This window comes from Mauremys reevesii, linkage group 5 (genome assembly GCF_016161935.1).
Source record: "Mauremys reevesii isolate NIE-2019 linkage group 5, ASM1616193v1, whole genome shotgun sequence".
NCBI classification, from domain to species: Eukaryota; Metazoa; Chordata; order Testudines; family Geoemydidae; genus Mauremys; species Mauremys reevesii.
Window position 1 is genome coordinate 128,789,932 of NC_052627.1, and position 26,895 is coordinate 128,816,826.

The 26,895-nt window shown below is 42.0% G+C and overlaps 1 protein-coding gene across 10 annotated transcripts in view; it reads right to left on the reverse strand.

The window, feature by feature from the left end:
* CTNNA2 (catenin alpha 2) overlaps positions 1 to 26,895 on the reverse strand; it is a 750,149-nt gene that overhangs the window by 154,029 nt on the left and 569,225 nt on the right. For 9 of the 10 annotated variants that reach the window (XM_039539873.1, XM_039539874.1, XM_039539878.1 and 6 more), the window contains one exon: positions 3,938 to 4,018. In XM_039539873.1, the coding sequence (XP_039395807.1) occupies positions 3,938 to 4,018 (81 nt within the window). Of the gene's footprint in view, positions 1 to 2,993; positions 3,114 to 3,937; positions 4,019 to 26,895 lie in introns of those variants that run through there. The other variant, XM_039539882.1, reaches the window with a different exon arrangement.

Sequence of the window (26,895 nt, forward strand, 5' to 3'; positions counted from 1 at the left end):
TCTGTTTCACAAAAGACTGAGATTCTGAAATCTGTTTTCATGACTAGTCAGAACAAAACCCTCAAACTTCTAAATTCTCCACAACAGAAAGCTCTGATTTGGTTGCCGTCGTATAGTGATCAAAACATTTCAATGACTGTAACTCAAAGAAACACTGGTGAATAGTGGCTGAACGAGATCAGCTGCTAAACTGGAGGAGAGTCTGGGGCACAGAGACGGTGGCAGCAATGGCAGGAGGCAGCAGAATTAACAGGTGGAACACCAGTGGTGGTGACAGCCGAACAGCTGGTACACTGCTAACTCTACTCCAACTGATCTATAGCCATGTTGGCCATCACTGTGCATTCAGCCTTCATGTAAGCCAAATTGTTCCCTGCTTATCTTTGTTCCAATGTTATTGCAGAGTCACAGTGTCTCAAAGATTGTGTGTACATGCTGTTTCTGATTCGTTGCAATACTTAAGCTATAGAGTTAGTATTTTTTCTCAATAGAGAGAACATACAAACAAAATAACTGGCAATAGCAGGCTTCTCACTGCTGTGATCTTTCTTGTCGGCTGTGGCATTCTATGAAGAATGTTTCCAATTTTGGGGGTTTGGTTTGTTTCCTTTAGACAAACTTGTGTGAATAAAAAAGCAAAAAATCCTGCCAATCAGCACAACTTGTTATCAGACACAGAACTCTCTGCTTTTCCCAAACAACTGAAAACAAAGTAAGTGGCTGCAGGAACAGGGGCGGCTCTAGGAATCCGGCCGCCCCAAGCACGGCGGCATGCCGCAGGGGGCGCGCTGCCAGTCGCCGGTCCCACGGCTCCGAGGGACCTCTTGCAGACGGTCCGCTGTGGAGGGTCCGCTGGTCCCGCGGCTCCGGTGGAGCTTCCGCAGGCATGCCTGCGGGAGGTCCACCTGAGCCGCGGGACCAGCGGACCCTCCGCAGTCATGCCTGCGGGAGGTCCACCGGAGCCGCAGGACCAGCGGACCCTCTGCAGTCATGCCTGCGGGAGGTCCGCTGGTCCTGCAGCTCTGGTGGACCTCCCGCAGGCATGACTGAGGAAGGTCTGCCGGAGCCGCCTGCCGCCCTGCCGGCAAAATGCCACCCCAAGCGCGCGCTTGGTGCGCTGGGGTCTGGAGCCGGCCCTGTGCAGGAAGCACTAGGCTGGTGTGGGACACTCGCTTCTAAGCACTTATTCAGTCTGACTTGGTTTGATATTATTCTGAGTCACAGTTGACATACAGATATAAAAATTAGATCTACGTAATATTTTTCAGATACCCAGAAGATTCAAAGTGATGATCATAAAAGGTATTATTCCTCCAAAAGAGGAAAACTGATACTGCTAGAAATTGTGAGATGGATTTTTGACACCAGATTCCCCAACCACAACCATGTCAGCATGCCCATGCATTCGTTTATCTAACCAAATATAAACCTCAACGCGATCTGGAGTAGAGTGACCTGGGAAAAAGAAATCAGTCTGACTGCTGAAGCCTGGGAAGAGAGCCCTTTCTGCCAGAAGGAAGACAATCCCTCCCTTGCCCACAAATTCATTTTGTAGATCACTCAGTTCTAGGGCAACAACAATGAGCTGGGGAGTCTGATTGACAAGAACTTAAAGAGGCTCCTACGCTAAAAAGTGACTTGGTAGAAAGGGTATTATTCTGCTTAGAGTATGTGCAATGTGCCTCAGGTGGCAGAGGACCAGGATTCATCACCAAATTTGGTCCGCTGGTTGGATCATTAGCTTCCCTGGCGCGGGCCAGGTACTGATGGGGAGCATGACATGAACATTGAACCATGTCCCCGGATGGCATGATGAGGCTCCATGTTTGCTGTCCCTGAAAAATGTCTGCTTATAATGTGATTAATTCACAAGTAAAAAGATTGCAAACTGCCAGCCGTGAAGTCTCAAACTTGGTTCATTTCTTCTTGAACCTCATTGCCCATAATAAAGAATCTATTGGACAAATCCTGCCAACTCCACTGGGCAACCCCACATGTGCAGACACCCTGTCCTCAGTGACACCGGTGTAATATCATTGCTTAAGGGGAGTTGCATAGCTGCAACTGAGTGGAGATTAGCACACATTCTCTTGATGATGCAGAAGGAGAAATAGAATGCAGTGTATGTCTGTTAGCTGTGGTCAATTTCCACTCTGATTATACACTCTTCAGTCCTGTCACTTTGTCTTCCTGTTCATTTCCATAGCACCTACTACATGTGTGCTTTGATTATAATGAGAAGGGCCTTGGGCTACTAGAGTAACTATAATAAGTAATAGACTCTTCAGGGCTAGCAGGAATAAAACCCAGTTAGAATGTTAGAGGTTTTGGTTCCAATTCTGCAAAAACTGACATACACTTAACTTTGTTCACATGATTAACTCCAACTTACTTCTGTGATTGAAGTTAGTAGAGATGATGCCGAATGCACACCAGGAGCAGTTGTATTGAGTAAGGAAGTGCCATTTTTACATAGTCCCATCTGAGACTGGAACCTGATTTCAGACATGAGCAATGCAAGTGACTGCTGGGGGCCCCACACAGAATAGCAACTCGTGTGTTGACCTTGTACATCACTCTAGCAGTGGGAACAGAGTGGGAAACAACATATGGTGCAAACCACAGTCTTGCAGCTTGAGGTCTCACAAATCAGGAGGCTGGACCTGCAGAGATGCAGTATTTTTCTGCTCTCAATAACTTTAGCAAAAGAGATAATGTTCGCTTTCCTACAGCATGGCTGATGATTCGTATTGCAGGGGGGAGACTATAACACATTGTAAAACTGAATTTTTTTTTATTAGTAGTATTGCAATGCACATTAAGGCCAATATTTTCAAACCTGGGTGTCAAAAGGGCAATAGCTAAATGAATGGCCTAATTTTCAAGGTGATGAGCACTAACATACATAAAAACTGTGGATGCCTAGCACCTCTGCAAGCCAGGCTACTTATACAGGTACCTAAATACAGACTCATGCTTATTTGCATAGTTTGGCCTGTTCGTATACAGCAATAGTCTGATTGGCCAGCCGATCCTTTCTGACAACCTCTCAACCATGGACCAACTTAGAGCTGGGATTTCATCACCCAAAAGAAGAGGAAGATTCTTCTGTCCTTAATGTGAAATTGGTAAAACACCAAGGAAATTTAATTTAGGGGGGAAAATCCAACTCCCTCCTCCCCCACACAATTTACCATCCCCAGTTTCAGTGTTTTTCATCATATTTTTCTGTTACAAAATACATTGCCTAGCAGAATAAGGAAAAAATAATATGGAAAAAGCAATAAGCACCTTTTCACTACTGTTTTTCCATCTTCTCCCTATCCATATGCTTTCTCCATTAAACAAGCATTTTAGGTGGGTTTCCTTTTTAAAATGTTAGAGGCTTTGGCTCCAGTCCTACAAACACTTACACATGTGCTTAACGTTATTCACATTAATAATTCCGTGTATTTCAATAGGACTACTCATGTGAGCAAAGATAAGCACATATGTCGGTGGCTGCATAAGAACATAAGAACGGCCCTACTGGGTCAGACTAAAGGTCCATCTAGCCCAGTATCCTGTCTTCTGACAGTGGCCAGAGCCAGGTGCCCCAGAAGGAATGAACAGAACAGGTCATCATCAAGTGATCCATCCCAAATCACTAATTCCCAGCTTTTGGCTGTAAAACTGGCTTTAGTGGATCCAGAGGCAACTAAAGCTTTTCCCTCCTCCCCAACACAGAGAGCACTGGGTGATTCATCTAGCAGGTAATTCAGTTTCTCCATCGTTACTCAGCAGGTATTAAACCTGCAGCCACCATTAATTATAATGTAATAATAAATCGTAAACAGATCATGCATTTTTCTAATTCTACTAGTGTCAAAGACTGTCTGAACATGCAGAACAATAACTTTCTGGAAAATGAACATGCATAATGAAGAGCACAAAGTACCTGTCTTCGTAGATCCCTTGTTTTTTTGGTCATCTTGTCAATGGCAATGTTCAGTGGGTCCCCTTTTTCTTTCCTCCCGGTCTATTAAAAAAAATATGTTTTTATGGTTAGGAAAAAATAGTTCAAAGATGCAAAAAATACAGTCTAAATATACAGGTTTTAAAATTCTGAATATGTATCAAAAGAAGCATTCAGTACTTCCAAAACCCACCTAAATATCTATGTATACATACAGTAAATCTATCTCTGAATTGTTTGCACCCATCACAGCACAAACCAAGGTTTCTTTTCAATATATATTATCAACCACACTATTAAGGGGACACTGCTGAGTATAGCAGATTTTTGAACAATTCATAAAAGGATAAAAAAAGGAGATTAATGTGATTCACTAGACAGTTCAGAACGTTTGCACTGATACATTATGTTCGCATACTATAGCACTTGCTGCCAAAAATGGCAAGACCTCTCACTATATAACAAATATTAAGAGTTTCTAATCTCTGTCCTGCCCGGCGGTGGGTATGTTAAACATGATAATAAGCAGCAAAACAGCTTGAGGAGAGAAGGAAAATGTTCCAAATGACTGTAACAAGAATTGTACTGGCAGACATTAGATATAGTATAAAGGAGACTTCCACTTAAAACGCTCTCTCGTGCAGGAAGTCTCAGACCAAAGATCCTCAATGAAGATTAAAAGGGGGAGGGGGGAGAAAGGGGAAGTTTTCTGCAGCTTAGGGTAAAAAAACAAGCAAACAAAAAAAAAACCTTTTTAAGGTTCCAAGGTACAAAAAAGTTTTAAGTGACTGTCAGCTGTATTATCTTTCTTTTTAAGAGAAGGCTGCTTCTCTAAAGAGTTGCTAAATTTCTTATCACATTGAAATCCATTTGATAGGGTTGGGTTTTTTTTAATCAGGAATAACAAAGAACTCTTCAATCCTTTCTCCCATTTTCTTTTCCCACATCTGTTTTCAAATATCATATTTACAGTGATTCCCCGCATACGATTAACCAGGATTTTGTACTTCCAACAGAGCCTAATGGCATATGTTTCTGGGATCTACTGAAAATTCACTTTCAAAAGGTTTTTTAAACCTACCCTTTCAATGATGATTTCTCTAAGACATATGACTATGCTATAAACTCTAAATGGTCATCTTCTCATCCTCTGCTTTAACCATTTAGCTGAGTCAATGTTTGACTTGTATTACTGTAATGTTAATTCTGATAAAAGGTCAATGCATTTAGAATCAGTCAGGAATCTGTAAATCCTCTGCATCTCCTCTTTTCTCAATCTAGAAATTCAAACATTACAGTAGCAAACTACAACAGGATTTCAAACAAAATACAATTTTACTCCTTAGGTTCAGAAAAAAATCAATGATAAACTGACTGAAGTGAATTGTACACACCCACACAAGAGAATAGGGACTATAAACCCCTTCAATATTTTACAACAGAATATATTTGTACAGCCTACTGGTGAGTTGGTATGACAAGTGTGTCATCCTCCCTACCCCAAGTCACTAGTGTGTCAGACAAGTTAGTGGGCACCATGTTTGCAAGTGGTTAGCCTACAGTTTGTCAAGGTGAAATTTAACATTAAAAACAAAGGAAAGAGATTTGGACTGATATATGTAATCAAAACATATTTGAATTGTGGCAATGGAAAAAGGGATTGTCAAGTGTGCTGGTCTATATAATATATCAATACAATCAAGGCGCTAGTTTAAACTTAGACTATAAAGTCATACTCTCATAAAAAAAATCCAGTAACTCTGTTACATATATTTTAACTGTTTGCAGTAAAGAGGCTTAGGGTACGTCTACACTATGGGACTATTCCGAATTTGCATAAACCGGTTTTGTAAAACAGATTGTATAAAACCGAGTGCTCGCGGCCACACTAAACACATTAAATCGGTGGTGTGCGTCCACGGTCCGAGGCTAGCTTCGACTTCTGGAGCGTTGCACTGTGGGTAGCTATTCCGTAGCTATCCCATAGTTCCCGCAGCCTCCCCCGCCCCTTGGAATTTCCGGGTTGAGATCCCGGTGCCCGATGGGGCAAAAATCATTGTCGCGGGTGGTTCTGGGTAAATGTCATCAGTCACTCCTTCCTCTGGGAAAGCAACGTCAGACAAGCATTTCGTGCCTTTTTTCCCTGGATTGCCCTGGCAGATGCCATAGCATGGCAATCATGGAGCCTGTTTTGCCTTTTGTGACTGTAACCGTATGTGTACTAGATGCCGCTCACAGAGGCGATTCAGCAGCGCTACACAGCAGCATGCTTTTGCTTTTGCATGACAGCAGAGATGGTTACCAGCCATACTGCACCATCTACCAATCCATAAATTGGTAAAAAGATGATCATGGCTACCTGTCGTTTTGCACCATTTGCTGCTGTCATAAGTGCCCCTGGCTGCTCTTAGCCAGGGGCGCAAAAGCCAAAATTGGGAATGACTCCCATAGTCAATCTCTCCTTTTTGGTATCTAAAAATAGAATCAGTCCTGCCTAGAATATGGGCAAGTGTACTAGAGAACCACTGTATCAGAGAGCACAGCTGCTCTGTGTCAGATCCTGCAGAAATTATGAGCTGTATGCTATTCACAGGGGGTGCTCCTGCAACAACTCCACCTGTTGATTCCATTCTTCCCCCAGCCTTCCTGGGCTACTGTAGCATTGTCCCCCCACTTATGTGATGAAGTAATAAAGAATGCAGGAATAAGACACACTGACTTGTTAGTGAGAAATGAGTGGAAGGCAGCCTCCAGCTGCTATGATAGTCCAGACAGGACAGTAAGGAGTGTGGAGGAGAGGAGCCCAGCATCCCTCTGCTAGTCCAGGGGCAATTGAATCTTTTTTTTACACATGAAGGGTGGGGGCTGACAGAGCTCAGCCCCCTGTTGCTATGATGACGATGGTTATCAGCCATATTGCACCATCTACCAGGAAAAATTAGGGCCAGGCACCCTTGATCGACCTCACCGATGCTAGTCTGCATGGTTACCAGTCCTTTTGCACTGCCCCATGTGCCAATAGGCTGATGATGAGGACGGCTACCAGTCGTTTGGCACCATCAGCCACCCATGGCGGGGGGGAGCAAGGATGTTGGTGTTGAGTGCTGCAGCATCGGGTCTATCTGCAGCATTCAGTAAAGATAGGGTGACATGTTAAAGAGTCAAGAGAGGATTGTTTTCCCTTTCACTTCTAGGGGTGGGTGGGGGGGTGCGTAAATTGCCGAGCTATGCCCTGACCCACCGCGGACACTGTGTTTGACCCTAGAAGCATTTGGAGCTCAGCCAAGAATGCAAATACTTTTCGGAGACTGCAGGAACTGTGGGATAGCTTGAGTCCTCCAGTCTATGAGCGTCCATTTGATTCTTTGGCTTTCCATTACGTTTGTCACGCAGCAGTGCGCTGAGCCCCTGCTATGGCGTCTGTCTGGAGATTTTTTAAAAATGATTTTGAATTTCGTCTTCTGTAACGGAGCGCTGATAGAACAGATTTGCCTGCCCTTACAGCGATCACATCCGCATGGTCCATGCGGGAGCTCTTTCTTTATTTTGATTTTTAACTGCATCGCCACACGTGCTGATCTGAGCTCCACGCTAGGCAAACAGGAAATATTCAAAAGTTCGCGGGGCTTTTCCTGTCTACCTGGCCACTGCATCCGAGTTCAGATTGCTGTCCAGAGCGGTCAGTGGTGCACTGTGGGATACCACCCGGAGGCCAATACCGTCGATCTGCGGCCACACTAACCCTAATCCGATATGGTAATTCCGATACTAGCGCTACTCCTCTCGTTAGGGAGGAGTACAGAAACCGGTTTAAAGAGCCCTTTATACCGATATAAAGGGCCTCTCAGTGTGGACGGGTGTGGCGTTAAATCGGTTTTACGCTCCTAAAACTGGTTTAAACGCCTAGTGTAGACCAGGCCTTAGTGACATTAGTATTCAATGCCGCTTTCATTTCTCTGTTGAGAGACTCTATGTATGTAATGTATCAGAGGGGTAGCCGTGTTAGTCTGGATCTGTAAAAAATGACAGAGTCCTGTGGCACCTTATAGACCAACAGACGTATTGGAGCATAAGCATGCATCCGATGAAGTGGGTATTCACCCACGAAAACTTATGCTCCAATACATCTGTTAGTCCATAAGGTGCCACAGGACTCTTTGCCGCTTTTTATGTATGTAATGTTATTTAAGGTCTCTCTTTCTCCTCTCTCTTCCAACCGGGTGAAGTTCTGATCCCAGAGCTGTGGCAAGAGGTAAAACTGTGTGAAATGTTTTAATCCATATATTGCCATCATAGGGATAATACCTCACGATTATGTAAAAAGAGCTGCCAATAAACAATGCAAGTTACTCTGCATATTAGCAAAATGATGATAATTAATATGCTAATCAACAGAATTTAAAGCCACTTCAGGATGAATTTTTTTAAATAGTCACATCATTACACAACAATTGACTAGCATTTCTGTACTAATTTGGTGCAGAGCAAATTTTTCTTGGGTCCTCCCTTGATTTCAGTGATGCAGAATTAAGCACTTCCATTTAGCACCCATTAAAAGGGATCATAAAGCTGCCCTGACCAGGCAGCTGGGAATTCTCCCAAAGTTCAACCCTCTCAGTGCAGGGGCCAAGCCAGGGCTGATGGGGGACAAGGATAGAGCTATCTCCAGCCATTCTAAGTGCCATTGCAAAGCACAATAATTTATAGCGGCAAACCTGAGCCTTGTCTAAATTATGCCATGGAATGAACCAACATCAAAAGTCCTGGGGGAGAACAGAGATGGGATACATCCATATTTTCCTCCCTTTCCCTCCCCTCATAACTGGGTCCTGTGCAAACAGAACTCTATTGCAGTTGAGGATCTAGCCTTTGCAATCCAGTTCTGAATGTCGCAAATGTAATTTCTTGGGAGACTGTCCTGATGTCTTACTCACACTTAGGATAAGTCTGGGTGACATTCAGTCTAAGCATCTTCTTTCTTCTTCTTCCTCTTATTCACTCCCAGTGGAGCATAAGGCGTCAACCATTCTCCTCCATTCATTTCGTTCTTGAGCGAGGCAGCAAATTTCATCCCACTTCATTCCCATGCCTTTCACTTCCTCTTCAATGGTCCTTCGCCACGTCTCCAATGGTCTACCTCTCCTTCTTCCTTGTGGTGTCCATCGTAGGGCAATATGAGGGTGTCTATCAGCACCCATTCTCAACACATGCCCCAACCATCTCCATCTTTGTTGTTTGGCTTCATCCACTATGTTGTTAATGCCCGTTAATAGGCTCACTTCAACATTGGTGATACGCTGCGGCCAGTGTATGTTAAGAATTCGCCTAAGACACCTTCCTTCAAAACCCCGAAGCCAACTTTCTATCTTCTTGTTGGTCCTCCATGTTTCCGCCGCATAAAGCAACACAGAGCGGACGTTCGACCTGTAGATCTCTACCTTGGTTTTCATTTGCAAGATGGCCGACCTCCAAATGTTCTGAAGTCTATAGAATGCAGTTGCTGCAAGACCGATTCTGGTAGATATCTCCTTCTGAATATTACCAGCAGCCGATATGTAACTACCAAGATATTTAAAATCGTTCACCTCCTCCAATTCTACGTCACATACTACTGTCGTCATCGAGCTGGCAGAGGGGACCCTCTGGTCATATTGAAGATTTTGACTTTGCGGATGACATCGCCCTGATTTCAAGCTCTCAGATGGACCTCCAAGAGAAGACTGATAGAGAAGGTAGAGCAGCAAGGTGCGTGGGACTTAATATCTACACCGGTAAGAGCAAAACAATGAAAGTAAAAACAGCCAGCTCGACGACAACAGTAGTTGTGACGTAGTCTAAGTGTACACCATCTTAATTTCAACACATTATTTTGATTGACCCAATATGCTTTGGAAGTAATGCCACTCCCTCCTGAACAATTCCTCTGTCATTGCTGTTTACATTTGTAAAAGGTTACAATGCCTCCCTCAGTACACAGTTTCAAACAGGAGAGCAAGAGAAACACCTTAAATAAATAGTATTATTGGCAAAAATGGCATGGCACGTGATGTTACATAGCATCCGGCAGCTCTGTCAAATGCCATATCTTGTTGGCTGAAAATATATATATTATAAAAGTTTATTTATTATAGTCTTTAAAACGCTTGTATCAAAATTGTTATGGGGTAGATCTTCTGCCTGGGTTCCTTGAAGGGAACTGGCTGACAAAGTGAAGCCCTACATGCAATATCAGGGCATTTCTCTGTTCCTCCCTTCCAATCCAGGGGTCAAGAAAAGAACCTCTGGCAGGTGTGGGAGGAAGGAATGTGGGGCACAAACAGCCCCAGACATAGGAGGGAGAAGGAAATGGGAGGCCCAAAGAGCCTCTGGCATGAGGAGGTAGAATGGAGTAACCCAGATACAGGGGAAGGTAGAGATACAGGGCACACACATCAGCTTCTGCTAGGTCAGTGATTCCAGCATCACAACTCAAGCTTAAATATTCATATATTATTTCTCTGTCGAGACATTTTCACAGTACCATCTCCATCAATTTTAGTCCCATCCAAATAGCCCAGGAGTCATTCCTCCCCTCATCCGATTTCTTTTCAGTCAACTGGGATGGGTCTTTTTCAATGGGCTCCTGACAAGTATCTATTAACAATTGTCTTCAACAAATTTTGGAAGAAGGGAAAGATTCCAGAGGATGGGAAAAGGACAAATATAATGCCTATCCATAAAAATGGGAAATAAGGACAACCCAGGAAATTACAGACCAGTCAGTTTAACTTCAGTACCCAGAAAAATAATGGAGCAAATAAATTAAACAATAGATTTGCAAACACCTAGAGAATAATAAGGTGATAAGTAACAGTCAGCATGGATTTGTGAAGAACAAATTGCATCAAACCAACCTAATAAGCTTTCTTTGACAGGGTAACAAGCCTTGTGAATAGCGGGGAAAGTGGTAGATGTGATATATTTTGACTTTAGTAAGTCTTCTCACATGACATGACATTCATGACATTCTCATAAACAAACTAGGGAAATACAACCTAGATGGAGCTACTATAAGGTGGGAACAGTTATCAGTGGTTCACAGTCAAAATGGAAGGGCATATCAAGTGGAGACCTGCAGGGGGTCAGTTCTGAATCCAGTTCTGTTCAATATCTTCATCAATGATTGATATAATGGCATAGAGAGTAAACTTATAACGTTTGTGGACGATACTAAGATGGGAGGGGTTGCAAGTGCTTTGGAGGATAGGATTAAAATTCAAAATGACCTGGACAAACTGGAGAAATGGTCTAAAGTAAATAGGATGAAATTCAAGAAAGACAAATGCAAATGCAAAGTTCTCCGCTTAGGAATGAAAAATCAGTTGCACACATTCAAAATGGGAAATGACTGCCTAGGATGGAGTACTGTAGAAAGGGATCTGCAGGTCAGAGTGGATTGCACACTCAATATGAGTCAACAATGTAATACTTTTGCAAAAAAAGCAAACATGATTCTGGGATGTATTAGCAGGAGTTTTGTAAAGAAGACATGAGAAGTAATTCTTCCGCTCTACTCCGCACTGATTAGGCCTCAACTGGAATATTGTGTCCAGTTCTGGGCTCCACATTTCAGGAAAGATGTGGACAAATTGGAGAAAGTCTAAACAAGAGCAATAAAAAAGAGTAAATGTCTAGAAAACATGACATGGGAGAGAAGATTGTAAAAACTGGATTTGTTTAGTCTAGAGAAGAGAAGACTGAGAGGGGACATGATAAGAGTTTTCAAGTACATAAAAGGTTGTTGCAAGGAAGTGGGGGAAAAACATTTCTTCTTAATCTCTGTGGATAGGACAAGAAGCAATGGGCTTAAATTGCAGCAAAGGTGGTTTAGGTTGGACATTAGGAAAAACTTCCTAATTGTCAGGATGGTTAAGCACTGGAATAAATTAAAGAACTAGGGGCCACCAAATGAAATTGATGGGCAGCAGGTTTAAAACAAATAAAAGGAACTTCTTCACACAGCGCACAGTCAACCTGTGGAACTCCTTACCTGAGGAGGTTGTGAAGGCTAGGACTATAACAGGGTTTAAAAGAGAACTGGATAAATTCATGGAGGTTAAGTCCATTAATGGCTATTAGCCAGGAATGGTGTCCCTAGCCTCTGTTTGTCAGAGGGTGGAGATGGACGGCAGGAGAGAGATCACTTGATCATTACCTGTTAGGTTCACTCCCTCTGGGACACCTGGCATTGGCCACTGTCGGTAGACAGGATACTGAGCTGGATGGACCTTTGGTCTGACCCAGTATGGCCATTCTTATGTTCTTATTCTTATGTTAAATTGCTTAGGGAAGTTGTAGAATCTCCATCACTGCAGATTTTTAAGAGCAGGTTAGACAAACCTGTCAGGGATGGTCAGATAATAAACAATCCTGCCATGAATGAAGGGGGTCCCTTCCAGTCCTATGATTCCAATGTTTCTGTGGAGTCTATTAGCTGGGAAATAGGGATTTCATTAATCTCACAGCCTCAGCTTCCACTACAGTCTCAATTTATGGGAGCAGCCAAGCTGAGAATTTCCCCTTCCCACTCCCAGATACATTCTCAGATGGTTTGTAAGCCTAAAAAAGAAGTTACACTTAAAAAGTCGGAGAGCCCAGAGTGCTCAGCTTTCATGAATAACCAAGTGTGCGACCCTCCAGTTATTTCCCCCTCTCAAATCTCAACAGTCAAAAATATTTCCTGAACCATGAAAGAGAAAAACATTTACCGGTCTCGATAAATTAAACAAAGTCAAAGTCAACAGTTACCATAGAGTTATATTTAAACTAATACAGTAACTCAATTTACTTAGAGCAAATAACAAGAGTATCCTCAATATTCCACCCACTGAATTAGGAGTCAGTGTGGAAGGAATTCCATCCTTTATTGCAGTGAGGTGTTCTAACGTGTAGTGTTTTTTATTCTTAAGACAATTTTCTCATGAGCTGTTCACAAGTGCATGATACTGAACTAAAGTTATATTTTTCTCTCTAAAAATATTTCCATAACCATGATACCTGCCATTCCTGATACCTGCTTAGTAATCAAGACCCACTTTGACCAGCTTGAAGGCATTTACAGAATATTCTTTTGAAGCCCTGGAGAATAGCATAGGGAAAACAGTTGGGCTACTGGGCTGCAGGCCAGTGAATCCAAAGCTATGGTGTATTGTGGATGTGATGTTATCAGCCTTTAGGGAGGAAGCTTAGCTATTACAGAGGAACTCTGCTGCCAGTTTTGCAGAAAATAAAATACTACACAAATGTGAGTTACCAGAGGAAAAAAACTCCTGAAACTGACACACACAACACAACTAAGGGTGAATTAATATTTTTTTTAATATTGGAGGTGCTTAGATAATTGTGATGATGAACATCATTATAAAGGCATAGAGATAAAAAAGGGACCTTGAGCTGAGATCATGCATGCTGAATAATCACCCAACTGAGCATTATCACATAAGCCTCAAAATCTAAATTTTATTAGCCAGAAGAAAGGTGACAGTAAGCCCATATACAAACAGGGATGAGGTAGGTGCTGCATAGCACTCCAAGTTGCATAGCACTCCAAGTTGATTACAGAGCTGCATTGACAGATGACACATTTGTTGTTATGTCACCAGTAAAGAGGAAGACTTCAAAATAAAAAGTATGGAAGAAACTACCTGCTTTTCCCTTTAAGATGTCTTATCTGGACGGCTAGACAGAATAATGGTTCAATTTATTACAATACAAAAAAACCCTTCTCCAGCTGTGTGAAAAGGAATCAGAAGATGCTATCATTTTCACACGCTCAGACGCCTTCTGTCTTCTCTGCTCAGATAAGTGGAAGCTGGGAAAGCTCAGTCTAGTAATGTATTACATGTTGCATGACCAAGACAGACCTGCTGTCATTTATCCAGTAATTTAGCCCAAAGGAGACAGGTGGAAAAATTATCTATTGATCCAACAGCTACGGTTCCTTAAAGTTCTTTTTTTCCCATCATCACCTAGGTAGATGCCTCCATTATTAGAGTTTATTCACAACTGCAACATCACTCTCTTAAGGTATACATTCATATTCAAAAATAAACCAGTCCTAATATCTTCTTTTCACTGCTGAACATCACTCTTTTAAAACTATGTTTCTGTTCAACATCTTCATAAAAGTGATGAACTGAAAGTTATTACTAGAAAAAACACAGAACAACAGACACAAGTGGCCGCTTTAAGTGGGAAGATAGGAAAATATGTTCTGGTATTTTTAGCCTTATGGACAATAAAAGGAGACTAAGTTGGGTCAGGAGAAGACGATACCACCTATCCTATCAAATAAAGGTAATTGTCAATGATATTTGAAAATCTCAATTGGAGACAATGGTCAGGACATATATTTTGGATTAAAAGTCAGGTCCCCATATGAATAATCTGAATAGGATACTGCATTATCCATAAATTAAGTAAAAAAATGGTAATATCTGAAATATTAAGAAAAAGAATGAAAATTTATTGGCAGTGATAGAAAGTTTAATCTCTCTCTATCTGTACATATATATATTTAAAAATCAGCCACATACAAACCAATTTTAACCTATTAACTAGAGCAAAATAGGGATAGATGTTCACATGACAATGTCACCAGAGAACAGCACACAAGCAGTTCCCTTTTGTTCCTTGGGAAAGCCATATTTAATTAACCCTTTTTTATCTCTACACTCTGAGACAGTAACATAGACAAGATTCAACACATATGTCACAATTTCAATTGGCTAACATGCTTTGAACCACTTTGGGAAAACAGGCAATAGTTTAACTCTCAGCTGAATCTTTACAGTGGAAAAAGTTGCCAAAATATTATGTCAATTTCTTAGAAAAATCCATCCTATTTAATTTTATACTTTCCCCAGTTTTAGTTTAAGGGCCTTCCACTCATCTATAAACAAAATAATAATCCTTTACTTCCTTCTTTTAACACCCTCCAAAGAAGATAACAAACCTTATTAACTCTTAGAAACATGGAGTGAGTTTCTGGCTCCACTGAAGTCAATGGCAAAACTCCCATTGACTTCACTGGGGCCAGGATTTCACCCATGCTTTTAAGTAATACCAGGATATATTTTCATTTTTGAATAGTAACTAGCATTATTCACTCACCCAATCTCTCCTAGTTCAAAGTGTGTACACGCACACACCATTTTGTTAGGGATTCGTCACATACTCAGTTTTAATGGGTATGTCCCATTTTTCTCTTGTCTATTTCCATGATTAAGTGAAGGAGGAGTGGGGAACTTTGCATAGATCAGGAAAAAAGCCCCACTTGGGATTCTTATTCTTAGTCAATCCTTTATGGTTCATACTGTTGTTTATTCAGAGGCATTTACATAGAGGTAGGCTGACTCAGCTCACACAGAAAATCAGCAAGGACAGAGCAGAAAGATTACTGTATGTAAACTACCTTGCCTTACTGACCTATCGTGTTTATTCAGGGACCTTCCAAGCTGTAAGTTAGTTCCAGGCAATGGCTCAGTGAGACTAGCAACTTGTTCATTAACACGAGCTCCAAACTCAAAATTCCCCCAACTATCTTCACGGGTTTTCAATCTCATTAAGCATTTCTGGACAGATCTTTGCTGGTGTAATTAGCACCATCTCCATGCCAATGCCATAAATTATCTCTATGTAGAGAACATCACAGAGATGCAAGTATAACAGTCATAAAGGCATGCGCCTCTCCCGCATACCCCTTTTGGCCTGTTGTGGCCCTGAAGGAAAGTTGCGCTCAGTGCCCCTGGGGTCTTTTCAAACAGTTATCCAGACTAGATTAGTTCAATCCCTCTTTGCAGGTCTGGTTTACTCTCTCATTCTACAGAGGGTAACTTACTTATTTAGCCACTCAAGTTCACACCCACCCATTCTCACACCCATGTCAAAATCCTGTTCAGTTTCCACCCACATTCAGGAGGTCCCAGCCCTCCTGCCAGAGCTGGGTTGTACTTCAGACAATCCTTCCGTCCCTCTCCTTAAGACTGGGGCCTCTAAGCTCTTCTCCCTGGAGCTCAAGTCGTACTTTGGGTTAGTTGTGGAGCCTGTGGCAGCTTCTCCTCCAGCTGGCCCCTTTCCCAGTCACCCTCAGGCTGGGAGGGTTCATCAGGCCTGTTTTCCTCGCTACTGTCTTCTCCCTAAACTCTGGGCCCTCATAGAAGCCTTCTTGCTCTCTGCAGTGTCTACAGGTATCTGCCTTCTATGCAGGAGGAGGGAAGCATTTATGCTTGCTCCTACTCCCAGCTCATTCTTCTTTAGGAAGAGAAGTGCTTTGCCCCACCCTCTCAGCAAGGCTCCAGGTCATAGTCTCTTAAAGATACAGAACAGGAGTCCTTGTAAATGCTACTTCTTCCTGAGACCCCTTTCCTCTCCCCATATTTCCTCAGGCATTGAGTATCAGACCAGCCCAAACCATTAAAGGGCCATGCCACGTGATGGGGAGTATGAACCAGTCATCAGTATTCCCTTTAAGGGGCCAGCTACCCCATCCCAGACACGTATTTGGTTTTGCCATGCACAGTAAAATGAAGGCAATGTAAGAGAAGGAAACCATGAGATGGAGAACATGTTAATACGTTCAGAACACAATGCTTAATTATTCATATGAATTCAATGTCTGATTTCTATAACTCCACTATAAACAATAATGTGTAGATGTGTTTCCTGGTTTACTGTGTCACACAGATGAATGTAATTTGGCCTGGGATGTTTAAACAACTAGTCATATATTAGTAATGTGGAAACAATCCAATATTTCATTCTATAAAGGCTCCTATTTAGCCCTCATCACCATCATATCTGAGCATCTTCCAGCGGTGTGTGTTAAATGATGTGACTAACATTTATCAAGTGAGGTTTGTTCTTTCTGTCATCGTCTCATCGGGGGGAAATTGTGGTGTAAGGGAGTGTTTCCGTTGAATTCAGTAGGCTTCAGAGAACCCAACCAGGATTAGGGCTTCATTATACTAGTTGCTGGACAACAGCAATTGCCATTAAAATACCACATTTACCTGTTATCACAAAGTGGTTAATTAATGGACAAAATTTATTCTTCTGATGCTACTCTGTGATGCTGAAATTATTGGCACATTATGGCTCTGCAATGGGAAATGGTTTATGAATGTAAACTGCACATCCAGCTATGAGTGACTGTAGTACGTATTTTTTCCACCTATCAACATTTGCTTTGCATGTTAGCCCCAAAATAATTCAAGATCCATGATATTTTCCATATAATACCTTTAGCCATTTAAAAAAAAATCACAAGTGAGAGGCTTCAAATGTGGGAGAAAATGCGAAAATAAAACACCACATTTTTTTTAGTTAGTAACATCATAAATATTAGATAAACTAATCATTTTTTCAATCATTTGCATGTTACTTTAATATTAAACATCATTATATAAATGTTATTTGCATATTCAGTATTCACTAAAATATGAGGAATAACTGGCTAAGCAGTTTGTAAGGTTTTTAAGGATAGGTTGGACAAACACCTGTTGGGAATGGCCTAGGTATACTCGGTCCTGCCTCAGTGCAGGGGGATGGACTAGAGCAGTGGTCCCCAACCTTTTTGCGGCCAGTAGCACATTCATGTTTTCAGAAGTGTGGCAGGTGCCAACAATTTTTCAAGGCTTATTTTGTATTTGTACATTAAATAATATGAAAAACATCATATTTAATATTGAATAATATATTAATCCAGAGAGAAGCTGGAGAGAGAAAGAGGACAGAGAACACTGGAGCCCGCAGCACTCTGTCCCCGGCAGGCGCAGGGTCACAGCTTCTCTCCCCTGCTGGGCACTAGGCAGGCGCACATAAATGCCCCGGTGAGCGCCATGGCGCCTGCGGGCACTGCGTTGGGGACCACTGTACTAGAGGACCTCTCAAGGTCCTTTTCAGCCATAGGATTGTTAGCAGATAATATGTCTGAAATTGTGTGTGGTATAATAAATAAGAGCAATTAATACAATAATTAATTATATATTTCTACTTCATAGCAACTTTCAACCCAAAGGGTCCCAGAGTGTTTTCCAAACTATAAACAGAACTTTGCTCTTCATTTACATAACAAGGTCACTTTCTGGTGACACTTAGAGGGTGAAAAATGCACCTATAATTGCATCTGACACTGTTCAGTAATTTGGCTGCTGCCTCCTGCATCAGTTAAATCCTCTGAATGGTCATCAAGTGGAGAATGTATTGCAGTAATCCAATCCAAACAGAAGGATATTCTTCTTTGCATGGCATGTCATCAGCCAGTAAAAATCAAAAAGACAAATATTGCAGCTGGATTTTAAAATGGCTGGATAATTTTTGACTAATATTACCTGTTAATTTCAGGGTGCCATGCCTCTCTGAGTTCTCAAGAGTTCCTAAGGACACTATGTATGAGTACACAGCTCCAATCCCTTCCTTTTCCACATAAGGTATTTGTGCTGTGACAAGGTGCTGGGCAAAGGGTTGCTGATTCAGCCCTCGGTCATGCCAGCTCCCATTTAGGGGAATAAATTAGCCCTGGCTGGGGGTAACCTGGCCCTAATTAGGGAAACAGAGACAGCTACCGCCTAATTAGCCTGAGGCTGTACAAAAGCCTCAGAGGAAGGAAGCCAAGGCGGGAGCAGAAGGAAAGGGAAAAGGCAGGGAGCGGAAGCAGAAGCAGGGAGGGAGCTCTTCCTTCCTGCCTGCAGACGGTGACGGGCCAATGGTATATGGAGAAATGGTGGTGGGAACAAGTCTGTGTATAAACTGCACCAGTGGTTACTAATCCCAGGGTATCAGAGTGACTTTGTGAACCTAACAGTGGCAGGAGCAAAGGGGGCCCTGCCGTGCCCTGTTACAGTGCACCTTACTGCCTCTTTAGACACCTGAGTCCATTATTCAGAAGCCAGTGACATTCTCAGAATTGCCACTCAGCTGCTACCTAGCCTTCTAGGTGCCTAACCTTCTGCCAGTTGGCATTCATAAAGTCACCAATCAGTGATGCCATTACACAACTAATGGACTGCTTGGAGCCCTAGCGCAAACCAAAGCCATGGGCACCCTTAAACCCCTCTTCTCTCCCTGCCTCTCTCCTCAGCATTTCACTCCTGGCTATCTTGGACAGGATGAGAGTTGCTTCCGTAGGCACCTGACTCTCCCCATGCAATGCATGGGGAGTCTGGGCACCTAACTCAGGCTTAGACTGCCATTTGGTGGCAGAGCAACTATGGGCGAGGCACTGCAATGTGTAAGTATCATTATAGATCTGGCCCTAAGCAGCAGGTTTTCAACAGTATACAGGACTGGCACCTAGTAGGATTATGTAAAGCCTGTTACTCACTGATTTCAATGGCAGTTCAGTGCCTAACATGCTTAGCTGCTTTTGAAAAGCTGCCATTAGGGGCTGGATTCATAGAGGCAACTTAGGCGTGGCAATGCCTAACTTTTCGGCACCTAGCCAACCAGTGGAATTCACAGCCCTGAGCACGCTACCTTCACTGGACCCTGTAGGCAAGATAGGCAGGGTAACACCTACTTTGAGAATCCCACTGGGGCCTAGGCAAGAGATAGGTGTCTGGGCTCCTGCCTGAGGCAGCTGTGTGAATACCCAGCAGCACTTAGGGAATGCAGATGCCTCTAGAGTTAGTCAGTAGCTGAGCAGGGATTTTGTGAAATGCCAGCATCACCTAAATATTGGCCTTAGCACCTCCTGGGAGTTTGAAAATCTGGGGCCAAGTGATCACTCACATTAACACTATGTTCTCAGATAAAGAAATATAGGCACCACTTTGGGGTTGCTATCATCACACTGGATTTAAAATTACAAAGAAGTAAACATTCAGCTGGTCCTAGAAAGGACCAGCTCTGTGAAGTCATTGGCGTTGCCTGGAAGAAGGTACTCAGCACCTCGAAAGGATTAGGCTCTCAGGATATAATCATATATTTGTTGAAACTGGAACCGTGTATGCTAGACAAATTATTCACATTTTTAGATATATTTTTCTCAGGGCAACCTTAGTACAACTACATACATTGGCATACCAATTTAAAGGTTTGTACTGATAAGATCCTTAGAGTAGTTTAAAGAATGCCTCTCAACTTGGATTGGATGCTGACAGTGCTAAACTGGAAAAAAATAGCAGCGTTTCCATGGGATAAAACATACAATTCAGATCTGATTACACTAATGTACAAAAATTGTTCTGTTACAGTTTAGTGCTTATAAAAAATATTCTTCTGGAGGCAGAAGCTCAGCTGGTGTAAACTGCCATACCTCCACTGACAGCAACGGAGCTACGACAATTTACAGTTGATGAGGATCTGCCCGCCTCATCTTTTAAATGCAAGTTTGCAGATGCTTTCATTTAGAAGGCCAGAATCACTTACTCTAGGAAGCTAAATTATTCTCATTTCTTCATTGCCATCCATTTACATAGAGTACCCCACAAACTCCTAATTTAAGAACCCAACTGCTTCCCAACTGTGAATTATAATCTGCTTTTATATCTCCACTGCTCTGTTTCATAATCTCAGATGATTCAAGGAAAAGGGAAGAGGCAGGAAGCACATGTCCCCATTCACATGATGGGGCTATGTAAGGAAAAGAAGCTAGAATGAAATCATAAATCTCTTAACAAAATTACATTATCATTCTATCAACAGTAATATGAACATGAATATTATTAATAATAATAACACTTAATAATAATAATTTAATATTCTCTACTGCTTTCCGCTCAAGAATTTCTAAGTGTTTTAAAAAGCTAACCACTGAAATTTTACAATAGTCCAATGAGTAGGTAAGAAAACAGTAGGGGTGAAACACACCACCTATACTCACAGAATATAGCAACTCCATGAAACTATTAAGACAAATAGCGAACAATACTAACTGCATTTAAAATCCAAGGGAAACGTAAGGAGGTGCAATGGATTTCCCTAAATTACATTTTGGCAAGAATAGTTGGATTAACACTCCTACTGTTTAAAAAATGGCTTTTTTTTTACACTATGTGCTACAGGTAGTATGAATATAAACAGCAGTGTAGCTGTGGGAGAATGGGCAGCAGGAGAGGATGCATGGCTTAGCCATGCTAAGTGCAAACCTGCCTGAAACAGGTGGATATGTTCTTAGCAAGGCTAAACTGTGCACAAAAGAAAGGAAAACTGATCCCTACTTCATAGTGTAGACATAACCTAAGTGACCACAGCTGGCCAGAATCTCAGTTTTATTTCTCATTCAAATGACAGAGTCTGCAGCAAAACTCCTCTCCCCAACACCATGCTAATTAGACATGAAATGCAGACTCGCATGATAAATATCACCAAATTAATTACCTATAATTTTTCCTGCAGCACGTAGGCATACCTTGGAAATTTCCCTCTGAAGTACTGATTGGGCCTCACCTTCTTTATCTTTTTAGATCAAACAGGATAAACGCTAAGGATATGTCTACACTACCAGATTAGTTCGATTTAACTTAATTCGAATTTGTGGAATCGACCTTACAAAGTTGAATTTGTGTGTCCACACTAAGGACACTAATTCGACTTTGTGAGTCCACACTAACGGGGCAAGCGTCGACATTGGAAGCGGTGCACTGTGGGAAGCTATCCCACAGTTCCCGCAGTCCCCAGTGCCCATTTGAATTCTGGGATTTCACCACAATGCATGCTGGGGGGAAAAATGTGTCGAGGGTGGTCTTGGGTAACTGTCATCATTCAGCGTGCTTTCGGACGTCTCAAGGGGAGATGGAGGAGCTTACTGACTCGCTCGGATCTCAGCGAAACCAATATCCCCATTGTTATTGCAGCTTGCTGTGTGCTCCACAATCTCTGTGAGAGCAAGGGGGAGACCTTTATGGCGGGATGGGAGGTTGAGGCAAATCGCCTGGCTGCTGATTACGCTCAGCCAGACAGCCATGCAATTAGAAGAGCCCAGCGGGAAGCGCTGTGCATCCGGGAGGCTTTGAAAGCTAGGTTCTTCAGGGAGCAGGGTAACCTGTGACTGTTCAGTTTCTTTACAGAGAAGCTGAACCTGCCCCTGCTTCAGTTACTGTTGACTTTCTTCTGTGGTTACATACCCCGTTCACCACGTTTCCCCACTTCCAACACACGTTTAAAAATAAAGTTAATGGAACAGTGTTAATTAACAACGCTTTCTTTATTAATGAATTTGCGTTAAAGGGTTGAAACAGGGATGCAGACTGTGGTGGGTAGGGTGTGCAGTGATGTTAACACCGCTTCTACACTCGAGGAATGACAGGCTCCTGCTCCTAGAGCGGTCTGCAGTGCCGGACTGGTTGTTTCAACGGAGCCTGCCATCCCTCCTTTTCGGGACTCTGTGTGTGGGTGCTACGTGACCTTGTGGCGGGGGAGGACGGTTACAGATTCCCCTGCTGCGTGGCTCTGTGGTCTGGGACAAGGACCGCTGCATAAGTTCTGTAACCGCCCTCCCATGCCACAAGGTCATGTACCCCCCACCCACACAGAACATGGAAAACACCTCCCAGACCGACCAGGGTGCCTACTGACTGCACTGTGTGTGTGACCTGCTGTTGATCCTGCCCCTGTGTCTGTACCCTGCTAAAGGTAACTGTCCTATGCAATTAACAACCCCCTTCCTCCCCCCCCCCTTCACAGACAGTCTTCTGTAGAAAAACTTGACGGAAATAGTAATTAACAGCAAACTACTTTTAATAATCAACTACACAGTTAGGGGATGAAACTGGGATTGGGACTTCGGTGAGCCAGGAAGGGAAGGACTTCTCAACATTTAGGGAATGAGAGCCTTCTTGTATTTGTGCACTCTGCAGGGGTGCAGTGACAGTTTTCACGGCCCCTGTCGCCCCTCCTTCTTGTTACTTTGGGTGAGGAGGGTTTGGGACTTTGTGGCGGGGGAGGGCAGTTTCAGATACAGTGCAGGGGTGCTCTGTCCTCTTGCCTGCGGTCCTGCAGAACATCCACAAGGCGCCGGAGCATGTCAAATTTTCCCTGGACATTTCCTGTGTAGCTGGTCAGAACATCCAAGCTCAGACTGCTGTCCAGAGCGTCAACAGAGTGGTGCACTGTGGGATAGCTCCCGGTGCTACTAAGGTCGATTTCCGTCCACACATAGCCTAATTCGACATAGCCATGTCGAATTTAGCGCTACTCCCCTCGTCGGGGAGGAGTTTAGAATTCGAACTAAAGAGCCCTCTAGGTCAAACTAATTAGCTTCCTGGTGTGGATGGGTGCACGGTTAAGTCGAATTAATGCTGCTAAATTCGACATAAACTCCTAGTGTAGACCAGGCCTAAGATAGTTTGACTGTTGGCAACTACGTTACAAAAAAGTGAAATTCGGCTACAATATTTGACCATATTGTCTCCTGTGGGGATGGTTTTCTTCTTCTTCTTCTTCTTCTGTTAGAGAGGCATTGTGAACAAGAACATGTCACTTACAAAAGAAGAGATTTTTGGAAATGCAGCCAAACAATTAGCAAAAAGGTAGGCATATCCAGCCCTGAGACTAGTTGCTAATTTGCATGCAATTTTTTGTCTTAATGAACATGCTGAAGTGCCAACTGTAACCTTTTAAATATATTTTACCAGGTCTATTTATTTTTGGTTCATCTTTTACAGTATGGGTACAATCTTAAAAACCAGAGACAGAAAATATCTAGCCTATCTTCAAGAATTAATTGCAGGATTTTTCTGTTTGGGCAAAGCACTAGCAATTGCACTATCTGCTTTTAAATGGCTGGACCAAGGGGGTTTCTACTCCTTTACTTGGGTGAATCCTTTCCAGATCTTGCCATAAGGGCATATATCCTGATATCATGTCTACACTTCCCTTTTCTCAATTTCCTCACATTATGTTCCTCGGGTGACCCTACACAATTTGTCTCCTTTCTTGATAGGTGGACATCAATGAAGGAAGTGTCCTCCTAAAATAAAATCTAATATAAGGGACACAGGCACTTAATACTGGAAGATCCAAACTCGTTTACAGCAGGGAATTAAATGCTTTTCAAATGTGTTTTCCTACTTTCTCCCCTACTCTGTCATCTCCCTCCCCCCTCCTTGCTCGCTATCTTTGTTTGCCAACCCATCCTTCTGGCCTCTTTTAACTGCAGTTTACACTGAAACCATATCTTCAAATAATTTGGGCTGATGTGCTTTTTCCATCAGTGAAATCACTGTTACTTTCCACCACTAGCTTTCTCTTGGCATTTCACTGTACTGCCTACATAATATCAGGTTAGTGCATGTGTCAAATTTTCTGAGGGCAATGACTTGTGTGTTTGGCAGCAAGCCTTTCCCAGTCTGGCACACCTCCAATGGAAAACCCACCTGCAAGCAAACAATGTGCATGAGAATTAATTGGACACATACTGCAACTTTACCTATCATTTTAAATTAATGGAGATGGAAGCAAGCCTGGGAAAGAAAATGACTTGATCCTCATTAGTGTAAATAATGGATCACTATTGAATATTGCCTTCATCTTTAGGCCTGAATATTTCTAAGACATCACTACTCAGAGAGATGGGAGCAGCTGAAGTTTGAAACAAAAAATGAACTGGATCTCATTAAGCCCAAGAAGGAGAGAGTCAAAAGAAGACAAAAAGGAAAGGATTGACTTTCAGTATTTAATTCTTCTCCCTTTCCATACCAGACATCATTGAGATATAGTAATAAACCTTAGACACTGTGTACGGTGTAGAAATGCTGCAATCTATTCCTGTCTCCTCCTCAGATCAATGTGCTAAGTGATATCAATTCACATTACTTGTCAGTTTAATTAGAGAAAGTGAAACACAATTACAAGGCATTAGTGCAAAGCCAGCAAAAAACAGCAGAAGGCACATTTGAGACATTTGTGGCAAATAACCGCAGAAAGTAACTATGTAACATTTTCATCAACAATCTTTATTAAAATGTTACTCAAGAAAAACACGTTAGCAAATATCTTTATAAACTAATAGTGAATTAACCACTGCTTTTAATCTGTGCACTCATTAAACCCTTATATTTATTTTAGAGTACAATTTTTGGCTTCTTTTTTGTTACTGTTTATCAGAAAAACAACAACAATTAAATGGAACCTCTTCTACCCCCATCAATGCTTATGAAACATTAAGGTTGCAAAGCTAATTATGAAAAAAAAAATAAGGCTTTTTCTGCAATGTGAACTCAGGCATGCTACACATAACAGACATGTTTCTGCTACCACTGAATTCAGTGAGAGTTTATCAGTTTTCACAGAATAATAGAATATCAGGGTTGGAAGGGACCTCAGGAGGTCATCTAGTCCAACCCCCAGCTAAGTCATCTGATGCAAGTAGGATCAAGCCATAAAATGTATAGTATTAGGACATGATGCTGTAATTCATGTATGCCCAAAACTTCTACCGAATTCCATGGGAGTTTTGAATGCGCAAGAAATGCAGCTTTCGGCCTCTGAATGGCCCAGCTAATAAGCACTTTCTTGAGCTTCCTCCAATTGATATTTGTGCTCTGATGCCATTCGTGCTTTAGGGATTCTACCATCATATTTTTAGACTGTCAGGCAATTGTACCTCTGCTGCAGTGAGCACTGCAGTGCGGCCCTCCCTTCAATTTGGCAAATCTCTACCTTCTTCCCTTCCCACTTTTAAACAAACACAAACCAGTGTTTCCGTCCAAGGCTTTTTTTTTCATTATTGTGATTAATATGCTCTCATTTGCTTTTTATACACAGCATTTCCCACTCCTCTTTGTAGTTGTATGAAGGTGGTTATTATCATTAAAATAGTCTTGTGTATTTGTTGTGAATTATTGTTCAGTAGCCTATGTGACCTGATGGGACAGTATATAAATAAAATTAATTTGGCCAAAGTCTGGATGTTTCCACCCCACTTTTAGCACAGTACATACATAGATACTGGACCTATGCACAAACTCATCACCCCCTTCTGGGGTTTACCTTGATTCTTAATTAAATTTAAAAAGCCTAGCAGAACTGTACTTGCACACATAAGCTTTACCACTACATTTTCTACTGAGATGATTTGTACTGCTCTCAAAACCATATTTACATTTCCTTGCAGAGCTTTTCTACAGACTCACCCTGCAGGGCAGATCAGGTGGATTTTGTTAATTGGTCCAAAGAACATAAAATATTAAGGGCCTGATTTGCCACTTGCTTTCACCGTATGTACTTATTTCCACATGTTGAAATTGCTACCAAATCATAATTCTCCACTCTTATTGGTAGTAGCATTTTACACTCCCTTTAACTTTGATCTTTTATGTTCATGAGAAATATAGGAATTAATGGGACCTACTTGGCCTGACAAGCAGGGTGATTTAGTGAATAGCTCTGCACTTTCACATACATATTCCTGTAGACTGATACCTACTTACATATTATTGTTACATGTATGCAATGTGAGTTAATTTTGCTTTGAGTGACAAAAAGGTACTAATAATGATGAGATGGTTAATATTTGACCCAATATTATATCTAACTGAAAACAGGCAGATAAAACCTGTATGCAACAGGCAAAACATTTAAGATAGTAATAAAACCACTTTACTTTCTGCCTATCCTTTACAACTTCAAAGGGGCAAAAAAGAGTTATTACGCATGTTGATTAGTTTTAGTGCTTTACATGGTACATCTTCCTCCTAAGGCAAACGTTAAGTCAGAGAAGACTCTCAAAGGGGCTAAAAGCAAGACAATCCTCTTTGAACATCAGAATTCATCACTGCCACAAAGGCCTGTTATAGGAACTACAGTGTAAATATTTTAAAGAATATTAAATGAAATAACACCACAGTGAAAACTCAAGTTCTGCTGTACAACCTGACATAGCTTTGAAAAACCTGTTAATCATGGTCAGCTCAGTTCTACTATTGTGGGGTTTTCAAAAGAGCCTAAGGGAGTTTGTGTGT